General features: G+C 41.6%; 1 protein-coding gene across 4 annotated transcripts in view; it reads right to left on the bottom strand.

The window, feature by feature from the left end:
* The window catches only part of PLEKHA2 (pleckstrin homology domain containing A2), a 110,441-nt gene that overhangs the window by 47,260 nt on the left and 44,033 nt on the right, over nt 1–19,148 (bottom strand). For all 4 annotated transcript variants that reach the window (XM_070952467.1, XM_070952464.1, XM_070952463.1 and 1 more), the window contains exons 2-4: nt 15,111–15,274; nt 7,150–7,206; nt 4,254–4,302 (exon numbers count right to left, since the gene is read on the bottom strand). In XM_070952467.1, coding sequence (XP_070808568.1) covers nt 4,254–4,302; nt 7,150–7,206; nt 15,111–15,251 — 247 coding nt within the window. In that variant the 5' untranslated portion in view covers nt 15,252–15,274. The remainder of the gene's footprint in view (nt 1–4,253; nt 4,303–7,149; nt 7,207–15,110; nt 15,275–19,148) is intronic.

The following is a 19,148-nucleotide window of genomic DNA, read 5'->3' as shown; positions in this document are numbered from 1 at the left end:
TGTGAGATGATTATTTTATGCCTGAGAAAACGATAAATCGGGGGCATTCGATTTATATTTCCACCGAACACACCAGGTTGACATTTTCGTTAACTTTTGCCTGCAAAATATAGGGCGGGTGTGCCAACCTTCGCATTAATAAAATTAAATATTCTATACGCTTCTTGACCTTCTTATTTATTTATTTATTTATTTATTTATTTTATTCAATTCATATACCGCCCTTCTCCTATTGGACTCAGGGCGGTGCACAGCCAAGGATAAAAAAACATACCAATGCAAAATTTAAAATCAATTTAAAATTTAGGGACAGCCCTTATCCCCTTCGTTCTACTCATTGCTCAACTACCAGCCCTTGCATAAAATGATTTGTTTCCATTCAGTTACCAGGGAAAGATGAAGAGGTTTTCCATGCTTGGTCTGTAACTAGAATTAAGGAGAAAGACGGTTCCAGTTTAAAACAGGGGGTGGCAGCATGTCGATTGAGAAAAAAGTTATTTCCACCAAGGAGACGTGCTACAGAATGATTGCCCAATTAAGGAAAGGGGGCTAGGTGAACTGAAAACCACAGAATGGGGTGAAAAGTATAACCTTGAATACACCCCCGTTTTATTATTATTTAGCAAGCTCTCCTTTTCCTTTGATTGGTGGGCCAACTTTCCAAAGGAGCTTCCTTGGTTCCAAAGGGCATTATTTCTGTCCAAGTGCAATCTCATTTAGATATGGTTGTTGCTATTAGAACTGGGCGCTTATCCCAGAAGGTCTGAAAACAAGCCATGTTTCCCTTGCCTTGACAAAAGCAAAACACGATAAGGTTTACTCCTTAACCGTTGTGTTCTACCACTTATCTGCCTTCCCGCCGACCACTTCTAGCCGTCCCATCTGCGGCTCCTGAATAAGCAGGGATGTTGCCCAGGCTGTCTCTGGAAGATGGAGTTGGAACACCTCTTTATATTTCAACATACAGGAGTGGCCAATATTGTGGAAACCTTTTGGGAAAAGTGTATTTTCTAAAACTAGCTAATAACACCACTTTTTGGGGGGAGTAGTACCCTAACGTTATATATCCATGGAAAGTTAATTTAACCAAGAATGTAATGCAATAACTTTTATGAAGGATTTGCTATTAGAACAGCAGGTACAGTATAAAGAAGAAAAGAGAAACACGTAGAAAAAATGAGATCTACAAAAATGATCATGTTTGGTTAGGATGATATTAGTTAATATTAATTGGAGAATGAGTTTAACTCTCGGTTAGTCATGTTTGTTGTTTCGTTTTAGTCTTGTGTTTATGTGTTCCTACATTTCATTTCTTATATTGTTTTCCAATCATTATTATGTGTTAATTTTACTGTAAATATTTAATAGAGATATTTTTTTAAAAAAAAAAATGATCACCATGTCAGTTAATACTTGGGTAACCTTTAGAATTATGGCCTTACAATGTCTTCCCATGGAGTGAACCAAGTCTTTTAGTTCTGCAGCTGTTATCATGTGAAACCAAGATTGAATGATGGCTTCTATTAACTGGGTTTTATTGCTGGGTCGCTTCTGACTAACAAGTTTCTTTAGCTGGCTCCATAGATTTTCAATTGGGTGAAGGTCTGGGCTATTCCCAGGCCATTCGAGCAGTGGAATGGGATTAACTTGAAACTAAAAAAAAAAAAGTGGTGCTTTTAGCTATCAAACCTCAAAAATACACTTTTCCCAAGAGGTTCTGACAATTTTGGCCACTACTGTAGTTTGGCGTGTGCTTCTGAAAACACGGCAATTTCCTCTAACAGGTTGACTTCTAGATCAGCCTCTCCCTCCAGCTCAGGTTTGCTGATATTGCCATGTAATTCCATGTAATAATGGGTTCTGCCAGTTAGCTTCTGACTCCAATGGGCGAGATATCACAGTGGAGGTGGGCGATTGATTGGCAACAGATCTCACCTCCCCACCATCCTGGTCCCGTCCTCCCCATCTTTTAATTGGTCCGTCGCGTTTGAATAGGATAGGATAGGATAGGATAGGATAGGATAGGATAGGATAGGATAGAATAGAATAGAATAGAATAGAATAGAATAGAATAGAATAGAATTTTTTATTGGCCAAGTGTGATTGGACACACAAGAAATTTATCTTGGTGCATATGCTCTCGGAGTACATAAAAGAAAAGATATGTTCATCAATTAGTATTTTGTATTCACTTATTTATGTTTTTATTTTATATAATTTTGGTGGGGTTTTTTATGATTGTAAGCTGCCCAGGGTTACCTTGAAGTAAGATGGACAGCCTATAAAGTTTTATAAATAAATTAATATATTCTTCAAAGCTTAAAGAGGTAGAAAAGAAAAAGAAATCGGAGTAATAGAATCATACATTGTCTGGGAAGGACAAAGGCAGTCAACCAGCTCCATCTCGTGTGGTTCTGTCACTTCCTCCCTAATTCCTCAGGGCTTCCTGTCTGAAGATGTTTACTTCAATCCTACTGTCTAATCCATCTCAGTCACTTCTCCTTAAAGTAGAAGAACAGGAGGCCTTGAGGCTCTGATGAAACACTTCTTTCTTCTTAGGCTTTAATTTCTTCTTCCTGTGCAAAGCTAGGCTAAGTTGGTAGAAATCCACCTCTTAAGTTATGCCATGAGGATCAAGACCCAGTGGTCCTCATTTGGAAGAGATCTACCACGGATCTACCACAAGGTCAAAATGATATCTGTAAGCCTTCCCTTGTAAGCCCAGCTAGGTGGCAACAATTTACTGACCTTGGCTGGTCCTCATGAAAGGAGGTAAGGTCACATCAGTTGAACACTTGGGTAGGAAGCCACAGGGAAATCCCATGCACCAAGCTAGATTGCAGTGTTATGTGTCATCATTTTAAAAAGAGATGGTGACCCACTTCCTCATTACACTTTTTAAAACATCTGTAAAGATGTCCCCCAAGAATTGAACTCAACTTGAAGACGGCCTTTTTACCCTTTCCCTCCCTTTCTGCAAAAAACCAAGAGTGCTCAGATCTCCTTTTGATTCCTAAGTTGGTGCAGCTGAAAAGCCACCGACATCACCCAATGTCGCTTCTCAAGTAAGAAGTGAATTTACTTGTCCGATGCTCTGGATTTGAAGAGCAAAATGTGTTTGGGATTCAATTCAAGAGCTGAGGTGGCGCAGTGGTTAAAGTGCAGTACTGCAGCTACTTCAGCTGACTGCTAGTTCAGCAGATCAGCGGATCAAATCTCACCGGCTCAAGGTTGACTCAGCCTTCCATCCTTCCGAGGTGGGTAAAATGAGGACCCAGATTATTGGGGGCAATATGCTATTTAGTATACTGTCTTTGGTGTAAGCCGCCCAGAGTCCTCGGAGAGTGGGCGGCATAGAAATATGACTAATAAATAAATAAAATAAATAAATTCCTCCTCATCTGTGCCTGTTGAAGCCAAAGTTCTGCTCCAAAGGGTACCACAAAGGTGTTCTCCAATCTTCATCCATGACTTGCATTAAAGATGGACAACTCACAGTCCATGTGCTACACATAGCATCTCATCTGCAGCTCTCCAAGAGCAGAGCAAGCAGGGCTGAACATTTCAGATCTGATCATTTTATTGAGGGGAGGGGGGCGTCAGGAGAAAACACATTTTTATTTTATTTTATTTATTTAATTTGTATACCGCCCTTCTCTAGCAGGACTCAGGGCGGTGAACAGCCGAGATAAAACAGACCATACAAAATTTAAAAAAACAGTTTAAAAGGTAATTAAATAATTTCGGCCCATAATTTAAAAAACCCAATTAAAACCAATTTCAAATTAAAACCGAAACGGATCGGATCAAGCCAGCCCGGCTAGGTGAAATAAATGAGTTTTCAGGGCCCAACGAAAAGTCCGGAGGTCTGGTATCGTGCGTATCTCTGGGGGGAGGTCGTTCCAGAGGGCAGGTGCCGCCACAGAGAAGGCTCTCCCCCTGGGGGTTGCCAGCCAACATTGTCTGGCGGACGGCACCCTGAGGAGGCCCTCTCTGTGCGAGCGTACTGGCCGGTGGGCTGTAGGCTAGAGGCACTTATAAAGATCAGCAACCCTTAAAGCTAACCTCCCCAAACTCAGCCACATTTGCCTGTTGGAGAGACTTACGGGACAAAAAGCAACTCTTTAGCTCCAAATCATCCCTTTCATCGTTGAAAAATCTTTCCCAAAATCAGTTCTTCAAAAGAAGGACCAAATGTGTTCCTGTCCAGTGAAAGACAGTCCTCCCCTCCCACCCCCCAAATTAAAACTTACCAAAACAGTATGGTGTTTTCGGCTTTTGTTTGGGGGGAGCCACACTGACCTGCAAAGAAAGCAAATGGAAATGGGCTGCTGATGTGGTTGCCCGCGGTGTTGGTTTGATTTTAGAAAGGAGATTGTAAGGCAAAGAGGGTGGAGTCAAGAGAGGAATTAGTCTGGAGTCATTAGGTTCCCACAATCCAACCCCTCTAGAATTCTGTTAATTCTTTATCTAGCACCAATGTAGTGCTGACTATTAGTTAACTCTGGGGTCAGCAACCCTCGGCTCTGGAGCCGCATGTGGCTCTTTCATCCCTCTGCTGCGGCTCCCTGTCGCCGCCACAATTTTGAGAGGAGCTTCCGGTTATGGGGAGGAAAAGCACAGCGCACCAGGAAAAGACTCTATGGCAAGGGGCGGGTTTTCCAGTCAGCTCCACAATTGATAGGGCGTTCAGTTAGGACAGGTAGAGGAAAAAGGACGCCGCGCTAGAAGAAGATTCCATGGTGGGGAAACCGGACTTCCGGTCGGCTTCAGAATTGAACGGGGGGGCTTCCAGTTAGGACCTTTGTGGCTCTTTGAGTGTTTAAGGTTGCCGACCCCTGAGTTAACTAGATTCTTGTGTATAGGCATGAGCAATAAATCAGCTTAACTGGAACTTAACAAGTGGTCCTGGCCTGACCGAGACAGGCTCTTTATGAATTGGAGAGCACAACATTCTCTCTCCTGCCAACATCAACATCCCAGTCCTGTTGCACCTAGAGAGGGTGGCCAAACCTACTGCCACTAATTTAAGAAAGAGTTCAGACTATAACCGAAGCCAGTTACGGAGCAATGAGGTGAAAAGCTGGAGAGATAATTAACTCAGCCCAAAGAACAGGCCTAGTGATCTAGGACAGTGATGGCTAACCTTTTTGCCATCGTGTGCCAAAAGCGGGGGGAGCGTGGGGGGTCGCGGGTGCGGGTGCCCACATCCATAATTCAATGCGGCCTGCCCTCCTGCGCATGTGCACGTGACCCCCCTCCCCACACTTCCCCCTGCTTTTGGCCCGTGATGACACGGTGGGCCCAGTAGGCCCGTTTTTTCCCCCTCCTCAGGCTCCAGAGGCTTTCTAGGAACCTGGGGAGGGCAAAAACAGCCTTCCCTATCCCCCCGGAGGCCGGAAACAGCCAGTTTGCCGACTTCTGGTGGGACCGGAAGGCCTGAAAATCAGTTGGCCGGGGCGCGCATGTGCGCTGGAACTGAGCTAGGGCAACACTTGCGTGCCCACCAATATGGCTCTGTGTGCCACCTATGGCACCCGTGCCATAGGTTTGCCATCACGGACCTAGGACTTCCTTCTCCTCCAATTCTTTTTCTCCTCAACTTATTTGCTCACTCTTTTTATCGCCTCTACCTCTACGGAGTTCGTGGCAGGATAAAAATAGCAAAAATCAGCTCCAACAAATTCATGCATGTTGGCCATTTATTTTTTAGCTTCACTACCAATAGGCTGATCCTTAACCATCAAACTGATGAAGAACCTCAATTGGAGCTAGTCAGATTGAGGTTGCTCATGTTTCTGACCCAACTCTCCGAACACGACAAACCCTCTAAAGTTAACTCAAAGATTCCTTTATTAGGAGCGGCAGCAGCCCTGGCAAAAAGTTTCTCTCTCACAGCAGGCTAACAAGTCAGGGGTGGGTTCTAAATTTTTTTTACTACCGGTTCTGTGGGCGTGGCTTATTTTGTGGGTGTGGCTTGATGGTCATGTGACAATTATTTAGGATTTAGCAGTGGTACTGGTCTACCAGGCTTTTAACTGCTTGCAGAGCTGTACCGGTCCACTCATTTGTTTTTGGAGGCACCGGTCTACTCATTTGTTTTTGGAGGCACCGGTCTACTACCACACTGCCTTTTAACACTGATCAGCTGTAGGGCGGCCCTTTGAAGCCCCGCAGCAAGAGTTTAAACAGGTTTTTTTCCTTTTAGCCGATCAGCTGGGACTCAGGAGGCAGCAACAGATTGGGAGTGGGGCCAAATAAAAGGTAAGAATAACACGGGGAGGCGGGGGGGAGAACCAGTTCGGTGACGTCATATCATCACCGCTACCGGCTCGGCAGAACCGGGCGGAACCCACCACTGTAACAAGTCCATCTGGCAGGGAGATGAATAGTTGTCTGCCACATCTATTCATTTCTACCCCCTGCCTTTTATCCCCAGAGCTAGGGTGGGGCTTCGCTAGCAGCGGTGGCTCTTCTGTCCCAAGGACCAGTCCATAGATTTCCACTGCTCTCCTCTCCTCTGCCTTCTGCGCATCTGTGCGTCAGGCACTGGACCCAGCTGTTCCTCCTCTTCCTCATCAGCCACCACCAGACCTGGGGGCTGTTGACTCTCCATCTGAGGGCTGATGGACGGCCGAAGCTCCGCCTCTCTCTCTCTCTCTCTCTCTCTGCCAGCTCCAGTCCCTCTTCCCCCTCGGAGCTCTCAGGTTGCCTTGATGCTGACCCTGACTCCCACGCCTCCTCCTCCTCTGATTCGGCTGCTGAAGGGGCCGGCAGCTGAGAGGCCACAACAGCTCATCAGTTGGATGGGTAAGGATTAGCCTATGGTCACCAATAATCACCCATTTCCGACAAATAGGTTTTATTAAGAAACATAAGCACTTTTCCCATTGTTGCTTCATGCTTCCTCAGCTCCATGTCAGAAATGAAAAGACCTGTGCTCATGAGACACCTATCCATCCTGGCCAAGCATTCTCCTTATTGAGTTATATATTTGTTTGATTAGGAGGCAAAGAGGTGGAACTCTTAAAAGAATCGAGAACAAGAATTATGAGGACCAGAAATGCAGGGAAAACATCAGGACTAACAATCGGTTCCCGGGGGTGGGGGGGACAACGATGACAATCCAAAACTCTGTTTTAGTCTTACCTTAGAGATGTAGGTCAGTTGTAGAGATCCTACTGCTTTTGAGCCTACAGCCAGATTCTGAAATAAAAGTCAAAAAAATAAATAAATAATAATCAACAGTCCATCACAGGGATGGAGTTCTCCTTTGGCTTATTTGGAAGTGAAAGGCGAAGTCTCTTTCAAATCGAGCTGAATTGTTCCTGACCTTCTGAACACCCAACAGTTTTCTTGGCAGTAAACACAAGATGTAGTGATGGCTTTATCATCCACAAAAATAAAATGGAAAGTCAGAACTTCAGTTCATTAGCTACACTCCCTGGAGTTGGACCTGCAGTATTCATTGTTTGCACTTCAGCTTTTTCAAGAAGTGAAGGATGGCTGTCAAAAGATCTATCCCACTTTATCTAAGATCTATCCCACTTTATATTTGTCTTTGTCTTTGTCTTTTATTAGATTTATATACCGCCCTACTCCCGAAGGACTCAGGGCGGTGAACAGTCACAAAATAAAATACACAAATACAAAAGTTAAAAGATATAATTAAAACCAGATTAAATAATTTAGCCCAAGACAATTAAAAATCCCAAAATTTAAAACAAATTAAAATTTAAACAAATTATCTAAGATCTATCCCCTTTTTTCTAAGATGTAACCCACTTTATCTAAGATCTGTCCCACTTTATCTAAAATCTATCCTACTTATCCCACTTTATCTAAGATCTACCCCCTTTTATCTAAGATCTGTCCCACTTTATCTAAGATCTATCCCCTTTTGTCTAAGATCTATCCCACTTTATCTAAGATCTATCCAGCTTTATCTAAGATCTATCCCACTTTATCTAAAATCTATCCTACTTATCCCACTTTATCTAAGATCTACCCCCTTTTATCTAAGATCTGTCCCACTTTATCTAAGATCTATCCCCTTTTGTCTCTGTACCACTTTATATTTGTCTTTGTCTTTGTCTTTGATTAGATTTATATACCGCCCTACTCCCGAAGGACTCAGGGTGGTGAACAGTCACAAAATAAAATACACAAATACAAAAGTTAAAAGATATAATTAAAACCAGATTAAATAATTTAGCCCAAGACAATTAAAAATCCCAAAATTTAAAACAAATTAAAATTTAAACAAATTATCTAAGATCTATCCCCTTTTTTCTAAGATGTAACCCACTTTATCTAAGATCTGTCCCACTTTATCTAAAATCTATCCTACTTATCCCACTTTATCTAAGATCTATCCCCTTTTGTCTAAGATCTATCCCACTTTATCTAAGATCTATCCAGCTTTATCTAAGATCTATCCCACTTTATCTAAAATCTATCCTACTTATCCCACTTTATCTAAGATCTACCCCCTTTTATCTAAGATCTATCCCCCTTTATCTAAAATCTATCCCACTTATCCCACTTTATCTAATATCTATCTTACTTATCCCACTTTATCTAAGATCTGTCCCACTTTATCTAAGATCTATCCCATTTATCCCCCTTTATCTAAGATCTATCCCACTTTATCTAAGATCTATTCCCTTTTATCTAAGATCTATCCCTCTTTATCTAAGATCTATCCCCCTTTATCTAAGATCTATCCCCCTTTATCTAAGATCTATCCCACTTTATCTAAGATCTATCCCATTTTATCTAATATCTATCTTACTTATCCCCCTTTATCTAAGATTTATCCCATTTATCCCCCTTTATCTAAGATCTATCCCCCTTTATCTAAGATCTATCCCCCTTTATCTAAGATTTATCCTACTTTATCTAAGATCTATCCCCCTTTATCTAAGATCTATCCCTCTTTATCTAAGATCTCTCTTTATCTAAGATCTATCCCACTTTATCTAAGATCTATCCCATTTATCCCCCTTTATCTAAGATCTATCCCACTTTATCTAAGATCTATCCCCTTTTATCTAAGATCTATCCCTCTTTATCTAAGATCTATCCCACTTTATCTAAGATCTATCCCCTTTTATCTAAGATCTATCCCACTTTATCTAAGATCTATCCCCTTTTATCTAAGATCTATCCCCTTTTATCTAAGATCTATCCCTCTTTATCTAAGATCTATCCCCCTTTATCTAAGATCTATCCCATTTATCCCCCTTTATCTAAGTTCTATCCCACTTTATCTAAGATCTATCCCCCTTTATCTAAGATCTATCCCACTTTATCTAAGATCTATCCAGGGGTGAAATGCTACTGGTTCAGGCCGGATCGCCCGAACCATTAGTAAAAAATGTTTTAAAAAAGTAAAAAAAGAAAAAGGTTCCGAGGATCGCGCAGCACAGTTGATAGTCACAGCTCATCGTCGGAACTTTTTAAAACTCTTTTTAGTTAAAAAATGTTTTTAAAAGTTTTTTAAAAGTTGGCACACCCACCCAGTCACATGATACCCCCCCACACAAAGCCACACCCACAGAACCGGTAGGGAAAATTTTTGAATTTCACCACTGAATCTATCCCACTTTATCTGCAATGTGAAATTGTCTGGTCTAGAGCTGGGGTCTTCAACCTTGGCAACTTTAAGACTTGTGGACTTCAACTTCCAGAATTCTGGGACTTGAAGTTCAACAGGTCTTAAAGTTGCCGAAGTTGGGGACTCCTGGTCTAGAGTCATAACTTGTTCTGGCCATTGTTCTGGTCTTCTAAGACCATCATTGCAACTTTGCATTTAGGTACACAGCCCTTAATTTTTTCACCTCCAATAATCACTTGAACTCTTTCTTTCATAGAACTGCACTGTGCACTCTTTAACTCACCCAAGGTAAAGCTTCCCTTCCCTAGCTACTCCACAGGGGAAAATGAGTAGAAAAATTGGAGTGCTATTGCCAAGAAAGTTAAATTCTTTAACCAGTGTTTTTTCAACCCTGGCAACTTTAAATTGGGTGGACTTCAACTCCCTTGGGAATTCTGGGATTTGAAGTTCAGCTATCTTAAAGTTGTCAACATTGAGAATCACTGATTTTTAGACAATTCTCATTTTTCCACAGCAATGGTTGCTTAGAGTTGAGAATCCCGAGAATAGCAATGTAAGGTATTTTTTGGAGCAGGTTTAAAATGATCACCCCTTTTTTTTATGAAGATGCTTTACGGAGAACTCTGAGGGCTGCTCCCCATTTTGCAAGTTCAGCTTTTGCAAATACAAAAACTTTTCCGTTCATTCCAGATTCTTTTTGTTTCCCCTAAAATAAGACATCCCCTGATAATAAGACCAATCGGGCTTTTGAGCGCATGCACTAAAATAAGCCCCCCCCCCCATGAAAATAAGTCCTCCCCAAAAATATTTCAATGCGTGTGCAGCCGGTCTCCGCCATTTCCTCTGGTTTCCTCCACGCGCCCCAAAATAATAAGACTTCCTCAAAAATAAAGCCAAGTACTTATTTCGGGGTTGAAAAAAAAAATATAAGACAGGGTCTTATTTTCAGGGAAACACAGTACTTAGGCTACCAGGCCTGTCTGAGATATAGATAGTCTTCAACTTAATAACAGTTCATGTAGTGACTATTCAAAGTTACAACAGCACTAAAAAAGGGACTTATGATTGTTATTCACACTTATGACCGTTGCAGCATCCCCATGACCACATGGTCAAAAATTCAGACGCTTTGCAACTGATTCACATTTATAACAGTTCCAGGGTTATGTCATCCCTTTTTGCAATCTTCTGACATGCGAAGTAAATCAGGAAGCCTGATTCACTCAACAACCATGTTATTAACTTAATTGCAGTGATTCATTTAACAATCGCGACAGGAGCCATGGTGGAGCACTGGTTAGAATGCAGCATTGCAGGCTAACTCTGCCAACTGCCAGCAGTTCGATCCTGACCGGCTAAAGGTTGATTCAGCCTTCCATCCTTCCAAGGTCAGTGAAACGAGGACCCAGATCATTGGGGGGCAATAGGCTGACTCTTTAAACCACTTAGAGAGGGCTGGAAAGCACTTGAAGCAGTATATAACTCCAAGTGCTATTGCTAACTTTCCTTCCTTCCTTCCTTCCTTCCTTCCTTCCTTCCTTCCTTCCTTCCTTCTTTCTTCCCTGCCTTCCTTCCGTCCTCCCGTCCTCCCTTATTCCCTTTCTCATTCTTCTTCCAGGTGGCACAGTGGTTAGAATGCAGTATTGCAGGCTAACTTTTCCAACTGCCAGCAGTTCGATCCTGACCTGCTCAAGGTTGACTCAGCCTTCCATCCTTCCGAGGTGGGTAAAACGAGGACCCAGATTTTGGGGGGCAAGAGGCTGACTCTGTAAACCGCTTAGAGAAAGAGCTGTAAAGCCCTGTGAAGCGGTATATAAGTCAAAGTGCGATTGCTATCACAATTGGGATCAGAATTTCTGTTTAGCTAAGCAAGGCGGTATAAAACGGGGCAAAACTCACTTAACTGTCTCGCTTAGCAACAGAAATTTTAGGCTCACTTGCGGCTGTAAATCGAGGAGTACCTGCTGTAGCTAAAAGCTGGTAAATACTGCAGATGGTACTTTGCTGTGCTCTTTTTTTTTTCAAGTTGAACGAATAAGCCCCCATTCAGTCCCTCCCAGAGGGGGAAAAGTGCGGCTTCTCAGATAAAAATATTTTGCTGCGGTTTTCCTGCCAAGATCCTCAGACAGACGAAGGTAGATGAGATGAGTCAGAGAAAACCACCGGCTTGGATTTTCTCAGTAGGAATGTGGGATTACCATGAAGGGACATGTTATCATCTATGGTGGACGTGTAAAAGAGCCCAAAAATGTTTGGATGTGCAATCAGTAAATATGTACACTCATTCAGAAGATTTTACAGATGAATGTACAATTGAAACTAGAGACTTTTCTTTTGACCTTAATGGGCAGACAGCTAAAAAAATAAAAAAGCCATGAACTTTTTACAGATTTACAGATTAACAGAGTCATGTCCCTTCTTAGAGTCACATTTTTAACAGATTAACAGAACTGGGAGGGACCTTGTAGGTCATCTAGTCCAACCCTCCACTCAAGCAGAAGACCCTACACCATTTCTGACAGATGGCAGTCCAGTCTCTTCTTGAAAGTCTCAAGTGATGAAGTTCCCACAACTTCTGATGGCAAACTGTTCCATCGGTTGATTGTTCTTACTGTCAGAAAATGTCTCCTTATTTCCAGGTTGAATCTCTCCTTGTTCAGTTTCCATCCATTATTCCTTGTCTGGCCTTCAGGTGCCTTGGAAAATAGCTTGACCCCCTCCTCTCCGTGGCAGCCCCTCAAATATTGGAAGACTGCTATCATGTCTCCCCTGATCCTTCTCTTCACTAGACCAGCCGTGCCCAGTTCCTGCAACTGTTCATTGTATGTTTTATCCTCCAGTTCCCTAAACATCTTGGTTGCTCTTCTCTGCACTCTTTCTAGAGTCTCAACATCTTTTTTTTATAGTGTGGTGACTAAAACTGGATGCAGTATTCTAGGTGTGATCTTACTAAGGCTTTATAGAGTGGTATTAGCACTTCACTTGATCTTGATTGAATCTCTCTCTTAATGCAATTTAGGATTGCATTGGCTTTTTTTTGCTTTTTTTAAAAAAATACATGACAGCTGCAGCTAGATGACTGTACGCTCAAAAATGAAAAAAAAAATTGATACTACCCACAACAGAGGAACGGTTGGTGAAGAGGCTGGAACTTGCAAAGAAGGCTAAATTGGTTTCCTCGATTAGAGAAAAGACAATTATTCATGGCTGCCTGCAAAGCCCTTACAGACTTTTTGCATAAAACAGAAAATAATGCACTTATGACTTTCAGTTCTGATTATTAGGGGGAAAAAATTAGATGACAGAAAAAAAAGGAGAAGGCTTTTTTTTGGGGGGGGGGGGAGATAATCCTAAAATAAGAGATAAGTTTGTAATCACACTTACATTTGCTGCAAAAGAAATCAGAAGTTTCTCCTTTCTATCGTTATTTATTTATTTGCACTTTCCACTTTTGAGCATGTAATTATTTCACTGCAGTTGTCATATATGAAAGAAAGTTCCATGACTCCTAAAAGAAAACATCTGATTTCAATTGTACTTTGATCTTTAAAATCTCCAGAATTAATGTACAGTAGTGGCCAAAATTGTGGAAACCTTTTGGGAAAAGTGTATTTTCTAAAACTAGCTAATAACACCACTTTTTCTTTTTTGGAGTAGTACCCTAAAATTATATATCCATGGAAAGATAATTTAATCAAGAATGTAATGCAATAACTTTTATGAAGGATTTGCTATTAGAACAGCAGTTACAGTATAAAGAAGAAAAGTGAAACATGTAGAAAAAACAAGATTTACAAAAATTATCACCATGTCAGTTAATACTTAGTTGGGTAACCTTTAGCATGAATTATGGCCTTACAACGTCTTCCCATGGAGCGAACCAAATCTTTTAGTTCTGCAGCTGTTCTAATGTGAAACCAAGATTGAATGATGGCTTCTATTAACTGGGTTTTATTGCTGGGTCGCTTCTGACTAACAAGTTTCTTGAGTCGGCTCCATAGATTTTCAGTTGGGTGAAGGTCTGGGCTATTCCCAGGCTATTCCAGCAGTAGAATAGGATTATCTCGAAACTCAAAAAAATAAAAAAAAATAAAAGTGGTGTTATTAGCCATCAAAGCTCAAAAATACACTTTTCCCACAATTTTGGCCACTACTGTATGTTCCTATCTATTTTTTCTGAAACAGTCTGGGAAATCACCCAAAGATACAGTCATTTGTCCATTTGCATAACTATAGAATCAACATAATTGCATCACTTACATAATTTTGCATCATTGGAAATGAAGTAAATAAGACTCAACGGACATCATTATGTCAATCACCAAATTACCGAAAGGAACAAATCATGCCAATTACATCAATTTGAATTTAATAGACATTTGGATTTAAGGAGTCGTCTTTTGTAATGATCCATAAAATTAAGGCTTTACTGTAAACTGAAATATACATAGCTTAGGTTTACTTCTGTTTTCTGGCATATACAGTAAATCACATACCTACATTATCTATATGGTTACACATACATAAATATCTCTATCAGAGATAATAGGTTATAAACTCTGACACTTATATGAATGTCCTATAAACATTGTAGACATGTTTAACTATGCATGGATCTATTTAAGTGCATTTAGAGGGTAGGATTCAAAAGATAGTCTCCATTTATCGACCGTTTGAAAAGGTGTCTGTTAAATCCAAATGTCCATTAAATCCAAATCTAATTTGACGATTGACATAATGACTTGTCTTTTATGTTGATTCTATAGTCACGCAAATAGACAAACAGATGTATCTTTTGGTAATTTTCCAGACTGTTTCACAAACAATGGACATGAGCATACATTCGTTCCGAAGATTTTAAAGATTGAAGTACAGTTGTTATCTTTCGGTAATTTTGAGGGGAAAGACAGCTTGCAGAGAAAGTCATTTACAATTTTCAAACCACAAGCATTAAATACTTTCATGTGTCTACAGAAATATTGTTTGTAACTGGGCCTTGGTTCCATGAGAAAGGTGAAAAACCATCTGCATCCATCTCATCTACCTTGAGCTGGTCAGGATTGAACTCCTGGCAGTGAGCTAAATTAGCCTGCAATAAGCATTCTAATAGATTATGATAGATAGATAGATAGATAGATAGATAGATAGATAGATAGATAGATAGATAATGATAGATGATAGATACATAGATGGTAGAGAGATATAGAGATCGATATAGATATTAATAGATAGATGATAGACAGACAAACAGAGTGAGCGACAAAGAGATAGACAGAGAGAGATAAGACATTGATAACAATAGCACTTAGACTTATATACCGCTTCACAGTGCTTTTACAGCCCTCTCTAAGCAATTTGCAGTGTCAGCCTATTGCCCCCAACAATCTGGGTCCTCATTTTACCCACCTCGGAAGGATGGAAGGCTGAGTCAATGCTCTTGGAATGAGGGTTTTTAGGAACTGAAGAAAATGCGTAAGAGGGAGTGACTCACCTGAGGATTGTCCATGTACCACAAAAGGCTGTTGATTTTGGTATCCAGAATGAAATACCGACGCAGGAACTTCCCACAGGTTTCATTATCCTCAATATCCAGGAATCCGCAAATTCGATTCTGACGGTCTACATAAGGCATTCCGAGGCACTGCTAGCATCCCTCTGCAAAGAGAGGGAAACACAGCGAGTGAGGGCCAGGCCTTCTGCACACCAAGCTATCTTGCACTGCCCCAGTTCTTTAAAAAATACTCGCGAGCTCTGTGGTCATGTGATCCACAGATAGCTACACGCATTGTGTTACAACATCAAGTGGCTTTTTCAGGCTGAGCTTAGTGGTTAGAGGAATCCATCCAACTGGAGACTATCTAATAAACCATGAATAAGCAAATCCATTCTGTTCCTTGTTCCTTGCTTAAGACTCAAAGGGGGGGGGGGAAGGAAAGGAAAGAAAAGAAAATCCACAAAGCAGTTTGCAAGTTGCTTCCGTGGGCCATATCACCATGTCAACTTCAGACAACAGACTGTTGAATTGGCCTTCAGGTTTCATATTCAGTTTCGCTTTCCTCTAAGATTCTTCACATAGAGTAGTGGCCAAAATTGTGGAAACCTTTTGGGAAAAGTGTATTTTCTAAAACTAGCTAATAACACCACTTTTTTTGGGCAGTAATACCATCAAGTTATATATCAATGGAAAGATAATTTAATCGAGAATGTCATGCAATAACTTGTATGAAGGATTTGCTATTAGAATAGCAGTTACAGTACAAAGTACAAAGTACAGTATAAAGTACAAAGAAGAAAAGCGAAACACGTAGAAAAAACGAGATCTCCAAAAATGATCGCCATAGAAAAAATGAGATATACAAAAATGATCACCATGTCAGTTAATACTCAGTTGGGTAACTGTTAGCATGAAGTACGGCCTTACAACATCTTCCCATGGAGTGAACCAAGTCTTTTAGTTCTGCAGCTGTTATCATGTGAAACCAAGATTGAATGATGGCTTCTATTAACTGGGTTTTATTGCTGGGTCGCTTCTGACTAACACATTTCTTTAGCCGGCTCCATCGATTTTCAGTTGGGTGAAGGTCTGGGCTATTCCCAGGCCATTCCAGCAGTGGAATAGGATTATCTCGAAACTCCAGGAAAAAAAGGGGGTGTTATTAGCCATCAATCCTCAAAAATACACTTTTCCCAAAAGGTTTCCACAATTTTGGCCACCACTGTATGCAGGGATAACACAGAGGATGACAAATTAAATCAGATTTAGGCTGTAAGCAGACTATAATATTTTTATTTATCACTCTTAATTCAGGCAAAGGCTGTCGATATTCCTATAACCTGGACAGAAATATGAACTATTTGTGCATTTTGTGCTGCTATTGTTGTTTGCTGTTTAAAAAGCAAAAACAAAACAGCAGATCAATTAAAACTCGGCTTATAACTTTTCCTAGGCTGGAAAGCAATGTCAAAATTCTTGACCCATAACATTTGGCAGAGTGGAGCCCACATATATTTGGAGTGCATCTACGATGGGAAAAGCCCCTTAAAGGCCTTTGAAGGAATAACTTCCTTTATTAGCTTTGTCTTTTTTAAAATCTATTTTATAGGCAGACAAAGAGATACATTCTGGAAATTGTCTGAATAACTTTCAAAGAAAATAAACAATAGGAGCAGAGGAAGCAACAATAATCTGGATTTTGAGCCAGGCATGTGATATGAGTTTAATCCACATTCTCAAAAGTGGTCTTAACCTGTCGAGAAGGGATTAAAAATGGATATATTGTGTGCTCCCTGAAGATAACAGCCTATGAGAACCTCCCTCGGTACTCTCTCTCCCTCCCTCCCTCCCTCTCTCTTTTTCTCTCCCTCCCTCTTTCCTTCCCTCTCTTTCTCTCTCTCCCTCCCTCCCTCTCCCTCTCTCCCTCCCTCTCTCTTTCTCTCTCCCTTTCTCTCTCCCTCCCTCCCTCTCTCTTTTTCTCTCCCTCCCTCTCTCCCTTTCCTTCCCTCTCTTTCTCTCTCTCTCCCTCCCTCTCTCTCTCCCTCCCTCTCTCCCCCCTTTCTCTCTCCCTCCCTCCCTTTCTCTCTCTCCCTCCCCTCCCTCTCCCTCCCTCTCTCTCCCCCTCCCTCCCTCTTTCTCTCTCCCTCCCTCCCTCTCCCTCCCTCCCTTTCTCTCTCTCCCTCCCTCCCCCTCCCTCCCTCTCTCCTCCTCTTTCTCTCCCTCCCTCTTTCTCTCTCCCTCCCTCTTTCTCTCTCTCCCTCCCTTTCTCTCTCCCTCCCTCCCTCCCTCTTTCTCTCTCTCCCTCCCTCTCCCTCCCGCTTTCTCTCTCTCCCTCCCTCTCCCTTTTTTCTCTCCCTCCCTCTCTTTCTCTCTCTCTCCCTCCCTCCCTCCCTCTCCCTCCCTCTCTCTCCCTCCCCCCTCTCTCTGTATATATATTGCATTGCTTTCTTTTCTAAGCTTCCTTTAATGAAATAAAGGGAAGCTGACATGCTACAAAGCCAAGTGCCAACGTCTAGGTTACCAACAACAACACACAGTAGTTGTTGGGAAGTGTTTTCATTTGTTCTCAGTAACTATTGTAGAACACAGCAAAAATATTTGGGGCCGTTAGGGAACCTCACCCATTTATCTCCTGGTACATCAACATTTTGGGGATCGGCTGAGCTCAACATGACTGAGCTTCTTTGTGGCAGCCCCTCAAATACTAGAATCCTGCTATCACGTTGCCCCTAATTCTTTTTTTCTTTACACCAGGGGTCAGCAACCCACGGCTCTGGAGCCGCATGTGGCTCTTTCATCCCTCTGCTGCGGCTCCCTGTCGCCAGTTGGCTCCACAATTGATAGGGCTTTCGGTTAGCACAGGTAGAAGAAAAAGGACGCCTCGCTAGGAGGAGACTCTATGGTGGGGGAACTGACTTCCGGTCAGCTCCAGAATTGAATGGGAGGCTTCCAGTTAGGACCTTTGTGGCTCTTTGAGTATTTAAGGTTGCCGACCCCTGCTTTAGACTACCCAGACCCAAATCCTGCAGCCGTTCTTAATCAGTTGCCAAACTTGTCTATCTAAGCAGAGGGCACGGTTAGTGTGTTAAAATTTGGACAAGGTCCACGATTAAATCATTGCTCCCAGCAAAGCCTTGGTAGTACAGTGGTTTAAAGCACCCTGTTATTAACACAGCTGCCTGCAATTATTGCAGATTCGAATCTCGCCAAGGCTCAAGGTTGACTCAGCCTTCCATCCTTTCTAAGGTAGGTAAAATGAGGACCTGGATTGTGGGGGCAATAAGCTGACTTTGTATAAATATACAAAAGGATGAAGGCTATTGCTTAACGCATTGTAAGCCGCCCTGAGTCTCCGGAGAAGGGCGGCATATAAATCAAATTTAAAAAAAAAAAAAAAAGCTTCCTGACTGGTTCTGAATAGATCACCATCCAATTTCTTATTAGGGACGTCTAACATCCAGCTACGGTTGTGCTAAAATATCAGCAATGAGGAGAGCCTTTCCATGGCTACAGGATGGCATAAATCACTCAGACATATCTTGCCTTAACCATTCTATCTGATCCACCTGACTGAATGAAGTCAATATAATGCAACCTAGTAACTTTCAGTCTTTAATCCACAGGTCATTGAGGACAACTCAACGTTGCATTACCTTAAACTCTTTGGAGAAATGTGAGGAATCAGGGATCTTGTTCTAACTTTCCTAAAGTGTGTGCAAGCTTCTTAAATCTTGTGATAAGGGCATCAACTGGTATAGATCCCAGATAATGCTAGATGGTTTCCGAAGCAGTATTATTGAGAAAGTGGCTTGTCCAAGGTAACCCAATGAATTCCTAGGCAAAATAAACATTCAAAATGAGGACTACCCAATTCATAGCCCTCACACAAACCATTCCTTCCCCAACCATCACTATGATGGCTGGGAACTTTGCAAGTTGCAGTCTGATGCAATCAAAGACTGCCCTACACTGTACACATTCTTATATTTGCATAGTCATTTCCTAGAAAAGATTGAAGAACAAAACACTTTCAAC

The sequence above is a fragment of the Pituophis catenifer genome, unplaced genomic scaffold (assembly GCF_029215685.1).
Source record: "Pituophis catenifer annectens isolate HBS135680 unplaced genomic scaffold, rPitCat1.0.hap2 SCAF_12, whole genome shotgun sequence".
Taxonomy (NCBI): Eukaryota; Metazoa; Chordata; class Lepidosauria; order Squamata; family Colubridae; genus Pituophis; species Pituophis catenifer.
Note: the sequence above shows the minus strand (reverse complement) of the source record. Positions and strands in the feature narration are given on the sequence as shown.